This window comes from Bos grunniens, chromosome 7 (assembly GCF_055505025.1).
Source record: "Bos grunniens cultivar Pamir isolate PY7600 chromosome 7, Bosgru_T2T1.0, whole genome shotgun sequence".
Lineage (NCBI taxonomy): Eukaryota > Metazoa > Chordata > Mammalia > Artiodactyla > Bovidae > Bos > Bos grunniens.
The window spans coordinates 43009958-43029802 of record NC_141171.1 but is presented as its reverse complement, the minus strand read 5'-3'; the positions used below and the strand labels follow the sequence as shown (position 1 = coordinate 43029802).

The 19845-nt window shown below is 56.4% G+C and overlaps 2 protein-coding genes across 3 annotated transcripts in view; both read left to right on the top strand.

The window, feature by feature from the left end:
• Positions 1-603, top strand: part of SHC2 (SHC adaptor protein 2) — a 33686-nt gene extending 33083 nt beyond the window's left edge. For both annotated transcript variants that reach the window (XM_086411208.1, XM_086411210.1), the window contains one exon: positions 385-603. The gene's annotated coding sequence lies outside the window, so the exon portion shown is untranslated. The remainder of the gene's footprint in view (positions 1-384) is intronic.
• On the top strand, positions 595-4479 carry C2CD4C (C2 calcium dependent domain containing 4C). Its single transcript, XM_086411212.1, has 2 exons — positions 595-1032; positions 1623-4479. Exons 1-2 carry the CDS (start codon positions 644-646, stop codon positions 2920-2922), a joined length of 1689 nt encoding a protein of 562 aa, XP_086267338.1. The 5' UTR covers positions 595-643; the 3' UTR covers positions 2923-4479.
• The last annotated feature ends 15366 nt before the right edge of the window (positions 4480-19845 follow it).

Genomic DNA, 19845 nt, shown 5'->3' with positions numbered 1-19845 from the left:
AACTGAGACTGGGAGCGAGGAAGCTGTGAGCAAGCAGGGGGCTGGGGCTGGCAGATCACAGGGTGGCCTGTGGGATCCTGAGGGATGCCCGTGGTTTTGGGGCTGGCATGCCTGGGTCTCCTGGTCTTGCCCTTGACAGTTTCCCCACCTGCGAAATGCATGGGGGACTATCCTCTCATCCCAAATCACATTTTTCCTGTTACATTTTGTCACGGGAACCATCAAGCCTACAGTTACTATTTACCTGTGTATTTCTGTCCTGGTGTCCTCTTGTCCTCCTCCTTCCCCCTGGGACACATCACAAAGTTGACAGCTGCATCCAAGCCACAGCACTCTCCCCAGCGTCCAGTAGGTGCTTAACAAACCTCTCTCCATGAAATAAAGGAGGAGCACCCTGGTCGGCTCCTTGGATGGCTGCACTGAGAGGACCGAGCGTCAGAGGCTAGTTCCGTATTTCTAGAAGGACACCTTCACCTTCTTCATCTGCAAACTGGAGACGGTCATGGACATATCCACTGGTGCTTGTGACAGTGAGTTGGGGCGAGAATGTTAAGAGCCTGGCACTGAGAAAGTGCCCAGTAATAAATTCAACTGCGGTTATTATTACTGTTATTCTTTTACTCGTCATCGTAAGTCTGGAAAGATGCTCACCAGGGAAAAGGCCCGCAGACGACCTGCGGCAGGAGCCTGGGGTTTCCAGGGGCGCCAGCCAAACGACCACCTGCCTCTCTCCCCGCTCAGTCCCCCGAGTCGCGGCGAGGCTCCCCTGTGTGGAGCCGCGGGGGGCGGGGGGCGCTGCGCAGACGGCGCAGACGGCCCCTGGCGGGCGAGGCGGGGGCGGAAGGCGGCCGTACTAGGAGGAATACGGCGGCGCGGCGGCCAGCTGGGCGGTTTCCCGCCGGTGAATGAGTCCGACTGCGCTGCCGCCGCCGCCCGACCGAGGCTGCGCCCGCGTCCCCGCGCCCCCAGCCCTCGCGCCGAGACCCCGGCGTGTCCGCGGGCCAGCCAGCTTCGGCCCCCGCCCCCGGGCAGGTGAGTTCGGGTCTCGCCACGCTCCGCGGGGGCTGCTAGGACCCCCTACGCGCACCCCAACCCCCGCCCCCGGCCGAGTCCCGCGGGGCGGGGGGGAGGGTGGAGAGGAGGGGAGGGGTCGGCTCGCCGCGCCTTCAGCCCCCAGACTCACCTCCTCTCCCTTCCCCAACCCCGGATACCCGGACCCTCAACCTGGGAGAAGCCACAGGTGGGTGGGAGCTTGAGGGGGGGCGGAGCTGGGACACCCAGGGGTGTCTTCTTTGTGCACTAAGAGCGGACCCCTTTAGAAAGCGCTTTTGAGATCCTCAATACAGGGGTCGGGGCAAGAGTGGAGCCGCTGTCCCCTGGGGGCTTCCCTGGAGACAGCGCCGCCCCCACCTCCCAGGCCCGGCTTCGGTGCTTGGAAGTTAAGCGCGATTCCTTCCGGGAGGGTAGACGAGGGGCGAGCCCACCCCGCCCCCGTGCTGGGCCGCAGCGCCTCGTCACCTCGCTGGCCCCCACAGGGCTCCCTAGGCAGGTGCCGCAAGCCCTGCTTCCAGCCCCCGGGTGCCGGGGGGCCTGCCGCTCCCGACCCCCGCTTCTCTTCCCAGGCTTCGCAGATCCCTTCTGGCTCCTGACTGCGCCCCAATGAAGAAAACCAACATGTGGTTCTTGGAGAGGTTTCGGGGATCGGGGGAGAATGGAGCTGCGGGGGGCGAGGGTGGGGACAAGGCCGCCAAGGGGCCCCTGTACAGCAACGTGCTCACGCCGGACAAGATCCCGGACTTCTTCATACCCCCCAAGCTGCCCGCCGGCCCCGCCGAGCCCGAAGCGCAGGCCGAGCTGGGGCCCTCGACCTCGGAGCAGAACCTGGCCTCCGCCGCGCCCCGCCGCGCCCCCCGGAGCCCCCGGCTGCCCGCCAAGCTGGCCGCCGAGAGCAAGAGCCTACTGAAGGCGGCCACCCGGCACGTGATCCAGATCGAGAGTGCGGAGGACTGGCCGGCCGAGGAGACTGCCACCAACGCCGACCCCCAGGCCCAGGGGGCGATGTCGCTGCCCTCGGTGCCCAAGGCCCAGACGTCCTACGGCTTTGCCACGCTGGCCGAGAGCCCCCACACGCGGCGCAAGGAGTCCCTGTTCCACAGCGAGCACGGGGCTCTGGCCCAGGTGGGCTCCCCAGGCACCCGGCGCCGTCGGGGGGGCGTCAAGGCCAACGGGGGGGACGGGGGGCCCAGGGAGGCCGGCGGCACCCTCATGAGTCCCGGCCGCTGCGTCAGCGGCGGGGAGAGCGACACGGGGTCCTCGGCCGAGTCCTCACCCTTCGGGTCCCCCCTGCTCTCGCGCTCCGTGTCGCTGCTCAAAGGCTTCGCCCAGGACAGCCAGGCCAAGGTGAGCCAGCTCAAGCACTCTGTGGGCCGCCATGGCTCCCTGTCGGCCGATGACAGCACGCCGGACACCAGCCCCGGGGCCCGGCGCCGCCTGCACCGCAGGGCCACCCCGGAGCCCGGCCCGGAGTCTGGTCCGGCTTCCCGCGCGGAGCACGCCGTGCGCATGGGCCCGCGGGGCAGCGTGCACCTGCTGGCCGAGTACGAGGCGGCCCAGGCCCGCCTGCGCGTGCGCCTGCTGGCAGCCGAGGGCCTTTATGACCGGATGTGCGACGCCCGCAGCATCAACTGCTGTGTGGGCCTGTGCCTTGTGCCGGGCAAGCTGCAAAAGCAGCGCAGCACCATCGTCAAGAACAGCCGCCACCCAGTGTTCAACGAGGACTTCTTCTTCGACGGCCTGGGTCCGGCCAGCGTGCGGAAGCTGGCTCTCAGGATCAAGGTGGTGAACAAGGGCAGCAGCCTCAAGCGGGACACGCTGCTCGGGGAAAAGGAGCTGCCCCTGACCTCCCTGCTGCCCTTCTTGTAGAGACCCCCTGCCTCCCTCGGGCCGCGGAGACCCCGCTCCCTCCCGGGTCCTGCAGGGGAGGCCACGGCCACGCCCCCTTCCGGACCCTGCAAGTGAGCCCTGTTGCTGCGGCCCCTTTTGGGGGTGTCCTGAGTCATGTTCTTTTCCAGGGGTTACTTGAGAGAGGGCTGCTGGGGAAAAGAAAGGGCCAGCTTGCCGGGCTGAGTCCCTCTATACCCCAAGTTTCATGCCCCCACCGCAGCTAGTCACTGATTCTGGAGTTCTGGAACCTGGGCTGGGAAGTAGCAGAGGCTGACCACAGACCCAGAGACTGCGGGTCCTGAGGACCAGGCAGGTCTTCTCTGCGGCACGAGTGTCCTCCTGCCCCAGGCCCGACGGACGCCCCCTAGAGAGGGGTGCCAGGCAGTGTGGGGCCCCATGGGGCTGTGGGAGGACCCCCTCCTGCCTTAGGCTGTCTCTGGGCAGCCCTCAGTCCTCCCAGGCTCCGGAGGTGAGAGCCGGTCAGAGGATGCCACCCGGTCTGAGAGCCACTTCCGGGCAAAGACAGGCAGCTGAGGAGGAAGTCCCAGAAGAAGAGGAGAATGATGGCTCTGCCCCTCAAGTGGGACAGCCCTCCATCACCTTCTCTTATCCGGCCCTGCAGCCCTGCTGGACGTCCAGAGCCTTCAGCCTCTGGAAGGCTAGCTCAGATCGTGCCCAGAGAGCAGCACCAGCTGGTGGCCCCTACTCCTTTCTGTCTCCGACCCCTCCTGAGCATGGTCCTCAGCAGCCCAGGAAGTGCTGTTTAGGAGCAGACGGCTTCCGCTTTTACTCCACTGGTGTACATAGGTTCTGGCTAGGGTGGGTGGGCAAGGGGCGGCTGGGGAGACCTTGCTTGTGGCTTTTCATGCTGCTAACACAGCTGCATGGGCTTAACTGTCCTGTCAGTATGTGTATCCTCAACTGATTTTTGTGGCTCAGCCAAACAGAAATGACACACTCTTAAACAGGGCCTCCTGGGCTGCCTGCTGGGTGACGATGGACCAGGCCGGTTTGTGGGGATCCTGGGGTCCCCCTCCCAGTCCAGAAGTTGTCCCCCCCCTCCAGCTCTGGGTTTCCAAATTACCCTGGGGGAGGGGTGAAGGAGCCGGGGCTGGAGGGGAAGCACACATTCCTTTCTGCACACCTGGTGAGACATACTCATGCCCTTGAGCCCGAGACTGAAGGCCCCTGGCGCTGGGGTCCCTAGCTGCGCACCCTCTGGCCTCTGTCCTCCGCCTGCCCCTCAGGCTTTCTGGTCCTGGGGACCACCCAGGCCAGGCCTGTGGGCAGAGAAGGTGGACAGAAAGCCCCGCATGGACTTAGATGCTCAGACTTGCCGCCCCCTTCTCTGACCCCAACCGCTCCCACCCCCTGCTTTATCCCTGGGGACCCTCATTTTCTAGGCCCCCGCACTGTTTGATATCTCTGTGTTTGGAGTTGACTGTGGGTACATCTTGAAGACATCCTCCCCCAAGTGTTTGTTTATAAATGCTGTTTTTAGTGCAATAAAGGTGTTTTGGGGATGTGGGGGTGGAACTCTGCTGGCTTTGGTGTTTAATAACAAGAGAGGAATTTTGCCTTGAATTCCAGGGAGGGTGGCAGAAACCTTCAAGATCCGTAAAGGCCTCCCCACCCTTTCATACCCAATGGGGCTCTCCTGCTCGTGGGGGCGGCACAGAAGCAGGACTGCAGCAGGCAATGTTCCCAGGGACCCTCATGCCCTGTTATAAGGACACCTGCATGCAGGCAGCGCTCTCACCCCCTGAGGCCATGAACGTCCCCCTCACAGGTGCAGAGACTAGCCGTCTGGTTGCCCACCTGAGACAGTCTGGCCACACCCTCAGCCTAGACGTGAACCCGTACCCTCCCTGCAACCACAGGCAAGAGAGATGCCAGGGCTGCCCCTTCTGTGCTCTGTCCACTTGGGGACAGAGGGCAGCTAGGGAGGCTCCAAGCCATTCACGTCTGTGCCTTCCCACATCTTGTTCTCTCTGCCTGGAATGCCTCCTACCCCCACGCCCCACCCCCACTCACCTGCTTTCAGACTCTAGTTGACGTGGCACCTCCTCCAGGAAGCCTCTCTCTGCTGTGTTTCCCTTCCCATCTCAGCTCATAGGCCATTTGAGGTCCTGTCTGTCCCCAACTCCAGGGCCTGCAGATTTATCTCCCTGAAAGGCCATCTCCAGTCCCAGGGAACCTACTGACAGCATGTGGAAAGCTGTGGCCTGGCCTGGTCTCTGGACTCCTGCAAGGTTGCTGGAGAACCAGGGAGTTAACAGTGAAGGCCCGAGTGTCCCAGCCCTTCCCCCTGCTTGCCCTTGAAGAACCGCCAGCTTTTCCCACTTGTGTTGACCTCACCTTCCCCCACCCCCTTGGGAAGTGGTGTCCTTGACCTGGGAGGCGCAGCAGTGCTTGAGGACCAGAGCAGGTCTGCAGCCCAGGACTGCTCAGCCTTCAGGAGTGTCGGAGCTATGGCTGGCATGGGTTGCATTTGCTCCATTTGACAGATGGGAAACTGAGGCCCAGGGCTTGGAAGCAGGCCAGCTGTGCCTTCATTGATTCATTTTGCAGGGCTGGGTGCTTCCTGCACAGCGACTGCTCTGGGGGTGAGGGGTGGGCAGCTGTGCCCAAGCAAGGACCACACTGGGTTTTTATGATGGGATGCCAGGGCTCAGGGAACCAGGACAGAGTCCTTTCATCATGCTGGGGACAGAGTTGGGAAGGACAGGGCGTCTGAGCCACAGACCAGAGGATACATAGTGTTAGTGAGGCTGCTCCAGAATGGGGCCCCAGCCCAGCCCTGGGGTGGCCCTGTGCTGCTCTGTGTCCTTGTCACCCCTTCCTCTTCAGAGCCTGTACCAGCAGCCATCCTGGCCCCCCTGCTCTGGTCATGGCACCCAGTTGGGACTGGGTGGCCCTACCAGGTAGAGTGGGTTACAGGGAAAACAGGCGCCTTGGAGCCTCCAATCCCTGGGCTGAGAGGGATATGTTGACTGCCTGTTGTATACTGCCAACAATGCAAACCTTGCAAAAGCCCTGCCAGGATGCCTCTCTCCCCATCACAGGGGGAGAAACCAGAACAGGGCAGGAGGAGGGGACACGACAGCCCCCAGGACTGAGTTGTGTCTCCCCCTACACTGGTCCCTGGCATAGATCTCCAGTATAGGGCGCTGTCTCCTGCCCTGATCCCCAGCCCTTTCCTCTTGCCTTATCCTGGTGGGGCCCAGAGCTTCAGGGCCTCACCATCACCAGGAGGCTTTGTGCAGGCTGGGGTCCTGAGCACCCCCACCTGCTGACAGCCCACCAGATGAGCTGCGCTCACCAGGCCTGGTTGGGTTCCAGGATGTGTTGCCAGGGCAACCGGGCACCGTCTTGCCTCTTCCCCACCAGCCACTTCATGGGTGGGCAGCTGGTGTGTGAGTGTGTGTGTCATGTATGCGTCCATGCACATAGCTATGGGCGCTCTGGGCACATGTGTAACTGTGTGCTGTTGCCTCTGTGCATACTGTGTGAATGTTAGTGTAGCCACGTGCACATGAGAGTGTAGCTGTGTGTGCACACGTGTCACAGCGTGGGCATAAACATGTGAGTGCGTATGTGTTAGCATGCATGTACTTGCACATCTGTGTGTACTGTGTGTGTTTGTCTCCATGTGTGCACCCTGTGCATGTGTGTAACTGTGTGAGTACAAGTGTTGTTGTGTAACATGTGTGGCTGTGCACATGTGTATTGTGTGTTCATGAGTGTGCACTGGGGCCACTGTGCCTCAGACTGCCCCTAAAGATAAAACAAGATTCAAGAGGACCCCCTTCTTCCCCACCTCTCTCCACCCTGGCTCCCCACTGGAAATGCCCTCTGCCACATTCATTCCATCTTCCTTGAGGTCTCAAACCACTGTCTCTTCCCCAGGGCAGCCTCCACCACAATGAGGTCATTGTTGTTCAGTCGCTTAGTCATCTTCGACTCTTTGCGACCCCATGGACTGCAGCACACCAGGCTTCCCTGTCCTTCACCATCTCCTGGAGCTTGCTCGAATTCATGTCCATTGAGTCAGTGATGCCATCCATCCATCTCATCCTCTGTCATCTCCTTCTCCTCCTGCCTTCAATCTTTCTCAGCATCAGGGTCTTTTCTAATGAATCTGCTCTTCGTGTCAGGTGGCTAAAGTATTGGGGCTTCAGCATTATTCCTTCCAATGAATATTCAGGGTTGATATCCTTTAGGATTGACTGGTTTGATCTCTTTGAAGTCCAAGGGAATCTCATGAGTTTTCTCAACACCACAGTTCAAAAGCATCAATTCTTCGGCATTCAGCCTTCTTTCGGTCCAACTCTCACTTCCATACATGACTACTGGGAAAACCATAGCTTAGATTAGATGGACTAATCAAAGTAGGATTGCCTACTTTGTAGGCAAAGTAATGTCTCTGCTTTTTAATAGGCTGTCTAGGTTTGTTATAGTTTTTCTTCCAAGGAGCAAGCATCTTTTAATTTCATGGAGCCCAAGAAAATAGTCTGTCACTGTTTCCATTGTTTTCCCATCTACTCACCATGAAATGATGGACCAGTGATAAGGTGCCATTATCTGAGTTTTAAGTCAGCTTTTTCACTCTCCTCTTTTACCTTCATCAAAAGGGTCTTTAGTTCCTCTTTACTTTCTGCCATAAGGGTGGTGTCATCTGCATATCTGAGGTTATTGATATTTTTCCCAGCAATCTTGATTCCAGCTTGTGCTTCATCCAGTCCGGCATTTCCCATGATATACTCTGCATATAATTTAAGCAGAGTGACAACATACAGCCTTGATTTACTCCTTTCCCAATTTTGAACCAGCCCCTCCTTTGAATCAGACCCCCCCTTTAGTATTCCTTGTTAGTGTCATATACAACTTTGTGACATTGATTTGATCAGAATGGTCTGTTGTTTGCACCTGGAGCATCCCAGTGCTCAGTTCAGTTCAGTTCAGTCGCTCAGTCACGTCTGACTCTTTGTGACCCCATGGACTGCAGCACACCCTCTTCCCTGTCCACAACCAACTCAGACCAGGATACAAATGAAGGTGCATCAACACTCTCTCCTTCCATCCTGGAAAGTCCAACACTTTCCTACTCTCAGGAGGGTGGTGGGCATCAGGGGCCACCACTGGCACCAGGCACCTGATCTGGTGCAGATCACAGAACCTTGCCCCTTTCTCAGAATGGAGCAAAGGAGGAGGAATCAAATGCCTGGCAACGTGGTGGGCACCTGGATCCAGCTATGCCTGAAGTCCATAACTGCACACCATTTCAGGTCAGGGGGCCAATAACGTCCCTTCTTTGCTTAAGCCACTTTTCTTTGTCATTTTCAGCCAAAGAATGCTGATACAGTCTCCAGCCCCAGGAAGGAGGCTCCCCGGGACCTGGGGTGCCCCAATCTGATGTAGGAAAGAGAAGCAGAGAAGGAAGGCATCATGGGAAGGCCTGGGATTTGTACCTCCCAAAGAGCTAGAGAAGGCGGCCCTGGAAGGAGGGGTGAGCTTCCATCAGGGCATTTGCCAAGGAAGGCTTTGCAGAAGGAGCAGAATCTGAACCAGGGAAAGAGCACTGGGGGAGCAGAGGCATTCGGGGGGTGGGGGTGGGGAAGGGGTTCCGGAATCCAGCACCTGACGGTCGCCATCCCACCCCACCACAGCCCTGCGGCACTGCCCATCTCGTCTGCCCCCTGCCTTCACCTGCTGTTCCTGCTCTGAATAACCTTTCATGGTTCCACACACTTTGGCACTGGAGACCTCCCCGGGGCGCCCCGCCCGGCCACCCCCGCACCTTCCCAGCCGCGCACGTCGTGTGCGCCTCCTTGGGCCTAGCGCGCCCCCCTCACCCGCACCCCACATCTGGAGGAGGGGCTGGGATTCTGAACCCCGACCCTCGCGGGGAGCGTCCACGGCGAAATTCAAGCCCCCGGTTTTCCACTCGCCCTGTGTTTGTCTACAAGTCACGCGGCTTGTCTGGTTCTCAGGCTCCCCACGCGCAACTGTGCTGAGACCCAGGGTCGCATGTGAAAAGAGCCGAGCGCACAGGCGCGTCCGCGACCGCAGGCGCAGCACAGCGACCGTGTGAGTCTAACCACATCTGAGTGGTAATTCCAGGCCCGCCAGACCCTCCGAGGTGCGGGCTCGGCTGGCCTCTCGGTGCCGTGGGCCTCTCTCTGGAGCCGCACCTCCTCTTCTCCCGCCCCCGACTCCCCCAGTGAGGGATTCAATTAAGCCTTTGTTTTCTTCCCGGCTCCTCCGCAGGTCGGAGGGAGGGCCTGCCCGCAGCCGGCTCCTCTGACATTGGGGGAGGGGGGGCGGGGAACGACTTCAATTAAAAACCCGCAGCGTGGGACGAGGAAGGGACGCGCATCGCGCCCCCCGTCCCCGGTCCTGGCTGCCCTGCGCACCCGCTGGCCTCACTCTGGGGCCTCAGTTAACACCCTGCATCCCCGTGCAATGGGGACATTTGACGCAGGACCCCTAAGGTAAGCACAAACCACCGTGGAGAGGCCTTTTAAGAAGCCCGTGCTGGGTGAGAGGGGGGACCCTCCGAATCCTCTGCAGAACGCTGCCGCCCCCCGACCCCCCAACAGAGGGGAACAGAGGCCCGGGAAGGAGGTGGGGGCTTCCCAAAGCTGCCCAGTTCCCTGGGGCGGGGGTGGGGGAGGCGAGGGGGGAATGGACAGGATGCAGTACGAAGCAGCGATGGCAGCAGATCCCAAGCCCTCCATCCCGCCTGGTCTGCCTTCCCACATGCCAGAAGGCTCCTCCTTCCCATGGGAGCACTCCAGGCTCCTCCTGGGCCGCACGCCTGGGTTTGAATCCTGACAAGTCATCCTCCTCTCTGTGACTCGAGTTCCCCCTCCAGCACCCTGTCTCCCGCCCCGTGGTGGTGGGGGCTGGAGGTGCAGATCCAGACAGACAAGGTGCCCCGACCTGGCCCTGCGAGGCTCCTGGGAGGGTGAGGTCTGCCTTATATAGCTTTGCCCCAGTCCAGCCTGACAGGACAGGCCACTCCAGGAAGACCAGCCTCCTGGTTTAGGGTGGCCTGGGGGATGGAGTCAGTGGACCTGGAGCCTGAGGTGGGCTGCCGAGGATGCCTGCACACACCTGCGCTGGACCCCCCCACTCCCCGCCCCGTGTGGGACCCGTGATGCCAGCCGTGTGTGTGTTGAGGGGGAGGGTGTGGAGAGGGTGGCAAGTGTGGACCACGAGGATGGAGAGGCTGCTGTGACTTTCCCCCCACTCTCCCTACATGTGCTCCTCCTTCTGTAACCTGTGGCCCCCTCAGGTGCCTTCAGTGGGTTCTGTGAATCCTCTCCATAGAATCAGCAAACCCAAGGGTGGTTGGGGGACCCCAAACTTGCTGTTGGTGTCAGAAGTGGAGACTGTGCCCTCTGACCTTTCCAACTTGGCTACCTCCCCACTCCCACCCCATGCCCTTCCTAGGAGCTCACTACCTGGGTTGCTATGGTGATGCAGAACTGCCCCCCCTCTCCCCACTGCCACCTGAGTCATTCTCAGTCACCCCTCCTCACCTCCCTAATCCCCAAGACCTGAGTAAGGCCATCCGGAGGTGCCCAGCCCCCCATATCCCACTCTGCCTCCTCCATGTCCTCCACTCCCATGCCAAGTAGCAGAAATTCCCTCCTTGCTCCTTGAAGTCAGGGAGGCACCCTGGGATCATGGTGGCTCGCTGGCTCCCACACTCCTTAAGGAGACCCTTGGGCAAGCCCCTCCCCTCCAGAGCCTCCATTTCCCTTTGTGTAAGAGGGGGTGCTGAACTTGGGCTCAACTCTAGAGGCTGGGCTGATGGCACAGTGGAATGTTCAAGTCATCACCTGGCTTGCCAGCCTCCAGCCCCTGACCTCTGCTCCACTGTAGCCGCCTAGTTCCTGACCTGTGGAATCCACAAGCCGAAGGGTCCAAGTCATGGCAACTCTGCCCTGGGGGGGCTTCCTGGAGGAGGAGGCCCAGGGAAGGGATAGGGAGGAGAAGAGCTGTGTGGGTCCGAGGTCAGGAACATCCAGGAGGCTGGTTGTTGGAGAAGTGGACCCTGCAAGGAGGGTGGACTTTATCTTGGGATGGGGTGGGGAGCCTCGGGGAACAGGGGCTCTGGTTCATGTTTTAGTCTCTCCAGCGTCTGGGAGGAAGGGACACTGTGGGGGTCACGGAGACTGGGCTGGGGCTGTTGCTGGGTCCAGAGGAGGGGGGTGCATTGGACTGGGCTGGGCAGAGGTAGATGGGACACATGTGACATGTACTGTCTGGGCTTGGCTGGGCTTGGACATGAGGGTTGTGGGGTGGGCGATCTGCTGGAACATCTCTCTCAGCTCCACTCAGTCCCGCCACCAGCCAACCCAGCTCTGCCTTCTAACACCCAGAAACCTCACTGCAGAGAGGGGACTGCTGCATGCGGTAGCCAGGGGTGTCTCGGTGGGAATGGCGTCATGTGAAGGACACTGTGCTATTCTGTGGGTAAGAAAGAAGGTCAAGAACAGGCCATAACGGTCTGCAGAGACAGAAGTCAAGGTGATGGCCACCTGGGGGGTAGTGACCAGCAGGGGTGATGATGGCCTCTGGGGAGCTGTCACTCCCACTGACATTCCCACTGGGTGACAGTTGCTCAGTGAGTTTATAAATGTTCACTGGGCTTTTAAGGGTCAACTATCCAGAAGACATTTAAAATTTTACAACAACAGGAGGACAGCTTGCCCAGCTAAAAATGGGCAAGCCCACTGAGGCTTCTTTGTGGGGCACCCACAAAGACACTTCTCCAGAGAGGAGAATGGTCCAACTCACATTGGTCCATGATGACTGGAAAAACCATAGCTTTGACTGTATAGAACTTTTTCGTCAGAGTGATATCTCTGCTTTTTAATATGCTCTCTAGGTTTGTTAGAGCTTTCCTAAAGAAGGCTGAGCACCAAAGAACTGATGCTTTCGAATTGTGGTGCTATAGAAGACTCTGAATTCAGAGTCCTTTGGACAGCTGGGAGATCAAACCAGTCAATCCTAAAGGAAATCAGTCCCGAATATTCATTGCAAGGACTGATGCTGAAGCTGAAACTGAAGTTCCAATACTTTGGCCACCTGATGTGAAGAGCTGATGCACTGGAAAAGACCCTGATGCTGGGAAAGATCGAAGACAGGAGGAGAAGGGGAAAACAGAGGATGAGATGGTTGGATGGCATCACCGACTCAATGGCCATGAGTTTGAGCAAACTCTGGGAGATAGTGAAGGACAGGGAAGCCTGGCATGCTGCAGTCCATGGGGTAGAAAAGAGTTGGACATGACTTCATGACTGAACAACAACCAAAGAGGATACACAAATGGCTAATACTCCATGAAACGATGCTCGACATGATTAGTCATCAGGAAAGTGAAAATCAAAAGCACAGGTGATACTGCTTCACACATACGATGGCTGTGATCAGGAAAATGGAAGCTAAAAACAGGGTGGTGAGAATGTGGAGAAATTGGAAACTTCCATGCTGCCTGGAGAATGTGAGATTATGCAGCTGCTCCAGAAAACAGACTGCCATTTCCTCAAAAATGTCCACATGAAATTACCATATGACCCTCAATTCCATGTCTAGATATATTCAGAAGACTTGAAAACTGTTCCTCAAACCCAAACTTGGACATTAGTGTTCATAACAGCATTGTTCACAGCAGCCAAAAGGTGGAAGCAGCCAGTGTGTCCATCAACAGATGGTGGATACACACAGCATGTCCCTCCACACACTAGAATATTCTTCAGTCATAAAAGAGAGAGAAGCTCTGACACTCACTACCATGTGGACAGACCCTGAGAACCTGATGCTCAGTGAGAGAGGCAGACACAAAAGGACACACAGGGTGTGATTCCACTGATGGGAAACGTTCAGAACAGGCAGATCCACAGATACAGGGGATGGTTTCTGGTTGTCAGGGGCTGGGCAGGGGATGGGATAACTGCTGATGGGGATGAGGCTTTCTTTTGAAGTGATGGAATGTTCTGGAATTAGAGGTAGTGGTTGCAAATTGTGTCTGTACTAAATGACACTGAATTATTCATGTTAAAATGATTGTGTTTTTAAATATTCATTTATTTGACTTTGCTGGGCCTTAGTTGCAGCGTGTGGGATCTAGTTCCTCAAACAGGGATTGAACCCCGGCTCCTTGCATTGGGAGCAGGAGTCTTAACCACTGGACTACCAGGAAATTCCCCAAATGATTGTATTTTGTGTAACTTGTACTTTAATTTTTTAAGAAGTTCATTGAGGGCTTTCTTGGCAGCTCAGTGGTGAAGAATCCACCTTCCAAAGCAAGAGATATGAATTCAGTCCCTGGTCCAGGAAGATCCCATGTGCTGTGGAGCAACTAGGTCCAGTGTGCCAGGACTACTGAGCCTCTAGAGCCGGGGAGCCACAGCTACTGAACCCACGTGCTGTGCCTTAACTACTGAAGTCCTTGGCCGCCTGGAGCCCGTGCTTTGCAAGAGGAGCCACTGCTGTGAGAAACCTGTGCACCACAACTCAGAGTACCCCCCACTAGAGGCAACTAGAGAAAGCCTGCCCAACGATGAAGACCCAACACAGCCAAAAATAGATGAATTTTAATAAAATCAAATAACAAGAAGCTGACAGAGCTTGATGTACTTAACAATTTGTGCATTATGTATATAAGCTATATTACAAAAGGACATGAAAAAAATCATTTCCCAGAACCTGCCCATTTCTTGCTCTCTCTTTGGCCCCTACCCAAGTCCCACTATCCACCTCCACCCTCCCTGCCAGGCCCCCCACCATCCAACCACCATGCCACCGTCGTACCCCCCATACCTCCCCGACGGACGACGGACGTACTCCCAACCGCTGCCCCCACATCCACCCCATCAGCCCTTTCCATCATCCTTCCCCCTCGTCACCCCAACACCCATCATCTTCCATTATCCCCACCTCCCACCCCATTCCCCACCATTCCTGCACCGTACCTTCCCATCCTCCGTTTCCATCATCCCTCTCCCCCCACCCCCACCCATCCGGGACCCCCGCAGTCCCCTCGCCTGTGTCCCAGTGCCGCCCACGGCCTGTTCTCCCCGAAGCCGCCAGAGGGCGCCAGTGAGCAACGAGCGGGTCGCGTCCTTCCTTTGCCCCCTTCCCTGGCCCACGGGCCTCCGTGTCTCTCTGGTGGGAGTCGAGCCCTCCGCGCCCCCGGGCTTTACAAGCCCTGCTCCTTCCCGTCCTGTCCTCGCTCTCACCTCCTGCCCCCGTCCCCCGCTGATTCCACTCCGGCCCGAACGGGCGGGCCTCCCCGCGGCCTCTCCCACCCGCCGGGCGCAGGGCTGTCCCAGTAGCACCCCCTAAACTCTCCACTGGTCTCTTCACGGCTCTCACCGCAGAAAGGGCGTCGCTGGTGCACATTCATGAAAGATGCACCCCCGCCCCCTTTCCCCTCTTTATTTTCTCCCCCAGGAGGGCCAGGCTGCTGGTCCCCCGTCGCTGGTACACATTCATGAAAGATGCACCCCCGCCCACTTTCCCCTCTTTATTTTCTCCCCCAGGAGGGCCAGGCTGCTGGTCCCCAGCCTTCGGAACCACCGAGAGGCCCCGTTCTCGGACTTTATGGGGAAGTCGCCAGCAGGGGCGGGGCAGGCCTCCTCCTTCCCGCGAGGCGGCTGCAGGCGGCTCCCGCCACCTCTCCCCGCTCTGGCTGACGGGGACGGGCTATTTTCTACCGCCTGATCCGCTGCCTCCTGTGCTATAATTGCACAATAATAGTGGCGGGCCTTGGGCGAGGAAACCTAAAATTACATCAGCACGCGCAGCCCATGTGCGGGGGCAGTCCGGCCCTCGTGGTCCTTCACGTGTCCACGCTCGCGGCCTGCAGGGGAAACCTTCCCAGACACGTGCTCCAGGAGCCTGGAGCGGGGGCGGCTGCTTGTGGAGGGGCGGACTGCCTGGGGCGGGGTAATATTCCATTGTATATGCGTACCAAACCTCTTTCTAAAATTTATTTTTTAATGAAGTATAGTTGAATAGCAATGCTGTGTTCATTACGGCTATACGGCAAAGTGACAGTTTTACATATATATGGGCTTCCCCGGTGGCTCAGATGGTAAAGAATTCGCCTGCAATGCGGGAGACCTGGGTGGCATCCCCGGGTTGGGAAGATCCCCTGGAGAAGGGCGTGGCAACCAACTCCAGTATTCTTGCCTGGAGAATTCCCATGGAAGAGGAGCCCGGTGGGCTACAGTCCATGGGATCACAAACAGTCGAACATGACTGAGCAACCAAGCATATATTTTCATATTCTTTTCCAGGATGATTTATCACAGGATATTGAATGTAATTCCCTGGGCTCTACAGTAGGACTTTGTTGTTTACCTGTTGTCTGTACAATTGTTTGTCTCTGCTGATTGCAAATTCCCAATCCAACCCTCTCCCACCCCCTCCTCCACGGCATCCATCATTCTATTCTCCATGTCCCTGATTCTGTTTCATAGATATGTTCATTTGTGTCATATTTTAGATCCCACGTATAAGTGATATCATATGGTATTCGTTTGCGTCTGACTTACTTCACTTAGTATGATAATATCTAGTTACATCTATGTTGCTGCGCTGACTTTATTTCATTCTTTTTATGCCTGAGTATTGTTCCATTGTGTGTATGCACCACATCTTCTTTATCCTTTCATCTGTTAATGGACATTCAGGTTGTTTCCATGTCTTGGCTATTGTAAACAGTGCTACTATGAACATTGGGGTGCATGTGTCTTTTTGAATTATGATTTCGTTGGAATATATGCCCAGGAATGGGATTGCTGGATCATATGGCAATTCTATTTTTAGTTTTTTAAAAGTTAATTAGGGGGTACTGGGTCTTAGCTGCAGCACACAGGACCTTTCGTTTTGGCACGCGGACTCTCCTGTTGTGTGCAGGCTCTGGAGCACGCCTGCTCGGTATTTGCAGTGCCTGAGCTCGGTTGCCCCACACATGTGGGATCTTAGTTCCCAGACCAGAGCTCAAACTTGTGACCCCTTCATTGCAAGGTGGCTTCTTAACTACTAGACCACAGGGAAGTCCCTATTTTTAGTTTTTAAGGAACATCCATACTGTTTTCCATAGTAGCTGCACCAGTTTGGGTTCCCACTTACAGTGTAGGAGAGTTTTCTCCACATCTTCTCCAGGATTTATTATTTTAGAGTTTTTAATGATGGCCATTCTGATGGGCGTGAGGTGGTACCTCATTGTAGTTTTGATTTGCATCTCTCCAGTAATTAGTGGGAGAAAGCAATGGCAGCCCACTCCAGTACTCTTGCCTGGAAAATCCCATGGATGGAGGAGCCTGGTAGGCTGCCGTCCGAGGGGTTGCTAAGAGTCGGACACGACTGAGCGACTTCACTTTCACTTTTCACTTTCATGCATTGGAGAAGGAAATGGCAACCCACTCCAGTGTTCTTGCCTGGAGAACCCCAGGGACGGGGGAGCCTGGTGGGCTGCCGTCTATGGGGTTGCACAGAGTCGGTCACGACTGAAGCGACTTAGCAGCAGCAGCAGCAGCAGTAATTAGTGATGTTGAGCATCTTTTCATGTCCTATTGGCCATCTGTCTGTCCTTTTTGGAGAAGTATTCATTTAGGTCTTCTGCCCAATTTTTGATTAGGCTATTTGTTTTTTTGTTATTGAATTGTATGGACTGTTTGTGTTTTAGAAATTAAGCTCTTGTTGGTCATATCATTTGCAAATATTTTTCCCAGTTCATAGGTTGTCTTTTTGTTCTGTTATGGTCAAACTCCCTATTTTCAAATAAGGTCCCATTCACAGGAGCTGGGAGCTAGGACTCGAACCTGTCTGTTTGGGGACACAATTCACCCACGAACTCTCCTGGTCCTTGGTTGCTGGTTAAGTCGGATTCTGAGCCCACCTTGACCAGCAGAGTCAAGTCTCTGGGAGTCTAGAATGCTGCACTCTGGATACTGTTTTCATAACATTTAATTCTGGTATAATTTCAAGCTTAGAGAAAATTTCAAGATTAATGCCAGAAACTCCTATAGAGTCTGCCCAGTCGCTCAGTCGTGTCTGACTCTTAGCAACCCCATGGACTGCAGCCTACCAGAGTCTTCACCAATTGGTTGCATTTTGCCCAGTTATCTTTGCCACATTCTGTGTCCATTACTACCTGTACCTGTGTCTATATCTGTGCTCTATACGCATATACAGATATTTATATACATTTTCGGAACTGTTTACGACTGTGTTAGAAGTGTGGTGCGCCTTCATCCATAACCACATCACTCTGTATTTTCTAAAAACCAGGATTCTCCTTTATAATCTGGTGCAGTTCTCAAGATGGGGAAATCTCACATTGATACGGTACTCATATCCAGCCCATGTCCATATTCAAAATGTCACCAGCTGCTCCAGTGATGCCCCACAGGGAGGGGGGGCTTGGTACCCGAGCAGGTTGCCATGGCAGTGGATACTGGCAGCCAGGTCACCAGGCACCAGCTCTGAGGAGCCAGCCTTGGTGGGAGGAAGGGAAAGCACCCCTCCCCAATCCTGGAGATGGTGCTGGTCTTGGGAGAGAGTTTATAGAGCTTTGGAGGGGGAGAGAGCTTCCAAACCTCATTGCTTCAGCCCACCTTGGTGTGCCAGGTGTGACCACGTGACTAAGTTCCAATACTGAGCTTTTATAGAGCGAGGCTCCTCTTGGTCTTCTCAGATCATAGGGTGGTGCTAGGACCTGAGCATGTCTTTCTGGGGAGATAGCACAAGTGGAGCCTAAGTTCCTGGGGGATGGGTTTTAGAGGTTAGGCATGGCTGGGCAAGGCTATGGGTGGGCATCTACCCTGGGCATCTCCAAGCTGTCCCTGGCCTGGTAGCCCCCACTATGCCCCTTGCACACCATGTTGCCCCCCTGGCGCCAACCCTTGTGCTTTCGGAGCAGACATGCCTGCTGGCCTTTCTTCCTGTGGAGGAGCCTGGCGACTGTCTGGCACCCACTCCCCACCCTGCCTGGGTGCTGGCATGAATCCCTGTAGGCATCCTACCCCTTTGCGGGAGACTGTTTTGTGAGTGGATGTGCGCCCCGCTCTGGCCAGCGAGATGTGAGGGCAGTGAGGGGCGGGCTCCTTGGTTCTTGACCCCTCACCACCCCGAGACATGGACTGATCCTTCCAGCTGCAGTTTCTGGGTCTCTCTCCTCTGCTTCCTGTGTCCACTTACAAGAGTCCTGTGATCACGCTGAACCACACAGATGATTCAGGATAATCTCCCCACCTTAAAGGCGCTGATTAGAAGTCTGCTTCCATCCACCCCTCCCCCACCTCCACCCCTCGGTGGAGCAACATGACATATTCACAGGCTCTGGGGATTCCCACGTAGACATTTTGGAGGCTGTAAGTCTGCTGGCCACATAACATTTCCTTGCTCCTAAGGTGGGGGGGGCGGGCAGGAAAATGGTCCCTTCTGCCTGTGGCCACTGCAGCTTTATGATGAGATGTCTGGAGCATCTGTAGCCCTGATGACCATCTTAGGATGAATAAATGTGAAAGGAGGCAGAGTCAAGGCAGAAGCAGAGCCAGGAGGCTCTGAAGAGGGAGTCCTGCTGGGAGGAGTCCAGGAGCCTCTTTTTGGAGGAGAGAGCTTCCAAACCTCATTGCTTCAGCCCACCTTGGTATGCCAGGTGTGGCCACGTGACTAAGTTCCAATACTGAGATGTGTGTGGAGGGCAAGGAGGGGAGTAGGAAAGAGGGAGGAGATGGAGAGGGCTTGAGGGGGTCCTGTGAGCTGGGTGTGGTCTGCTGTGAAAGTTCTTTGTGCTCCACACTTAGGACAGATGATCTTCAATCCTTCTAAAAAGTAGAAAAGTACCAAGGGGGCAGGGCACAGCCACAGCTCAAGCTGGGGATGGGCTGCTTGTTCCCAGACGTCTGTGGGAAGAAGCAGGCTGCTATTTGAATAAGCCAGCACCTTCTGGGTCTTGGCTGCTCCCAGGAACCAGACTCCACATGCTGTCTGCTGAGGCCCGACTTTCTCTCTGCTCACACCAGTGCCCTTTCCAGTCAGGCAGGAAGCATGCGTGTCACCCATCACCAGCGGGTGTGCAGGGGGCCTGCTGTGATCTCTCAACCACACCTCCCACCAGAGTTTTTCACCGTGGGAAGAAGTCAGATGCTCCTCCTCAGGGATGAGAAGTCAAGCCAAGAGCAGCGTCCGTTTCAGGAAGGACTAAGTTTCTTAAGCACGAGTGGAGGATGTTTGCTATTTGAGGCATGAGCAGATGGCAGGATCCTGCCACGAGGACACCACTCACTGGGCCTCACTGTCATGAGTCATTTCCTCTTGGGGACGGTCTTGCCCCAGACGATGCAGGGTCATGTCTGGGGACATTTGTGGTTGTCACAACTGGGAGCTTCTGGCATGGAGGAGGTGGGGCCAGGGCTGTGTTCAAGACCCACAGAGTCAGGACAGCCCCACAGAGGGTGACCCAATGTCCACGGTGCCCAGGAGACCCTGCTACGTACAAATGAAACACACAGCAGATGCAAGGCCCCACGCCACCTCCTCAGGCTTTTCTCAGATGCTGGTCACCATCTGCGCCCCACCTCGCAGACAATGACTGCAGCCATGAAATTAAAAGACACTTGCTCCTTGGAAGAAAAGCTATGACAAAACCTAGACCCTTCTAAACTAGCTCTGATAGGGTCAGGTGGAAGGGGCGGTGTGTTTCCTTCGCCATCACCATGGAAACGTGTCTGGAGGATGAGACGTGGACCACGGGCAGGCAGGCAGCCGGCCAGGCCCAGGCACGTGGGCCAGCCCAGGTCAGGCCAGGCCAGTCAATGGTCACTGAGTTGTCTATTAAAAAGTAGAGACATTACGTTGTTGACAAAGGTCCAT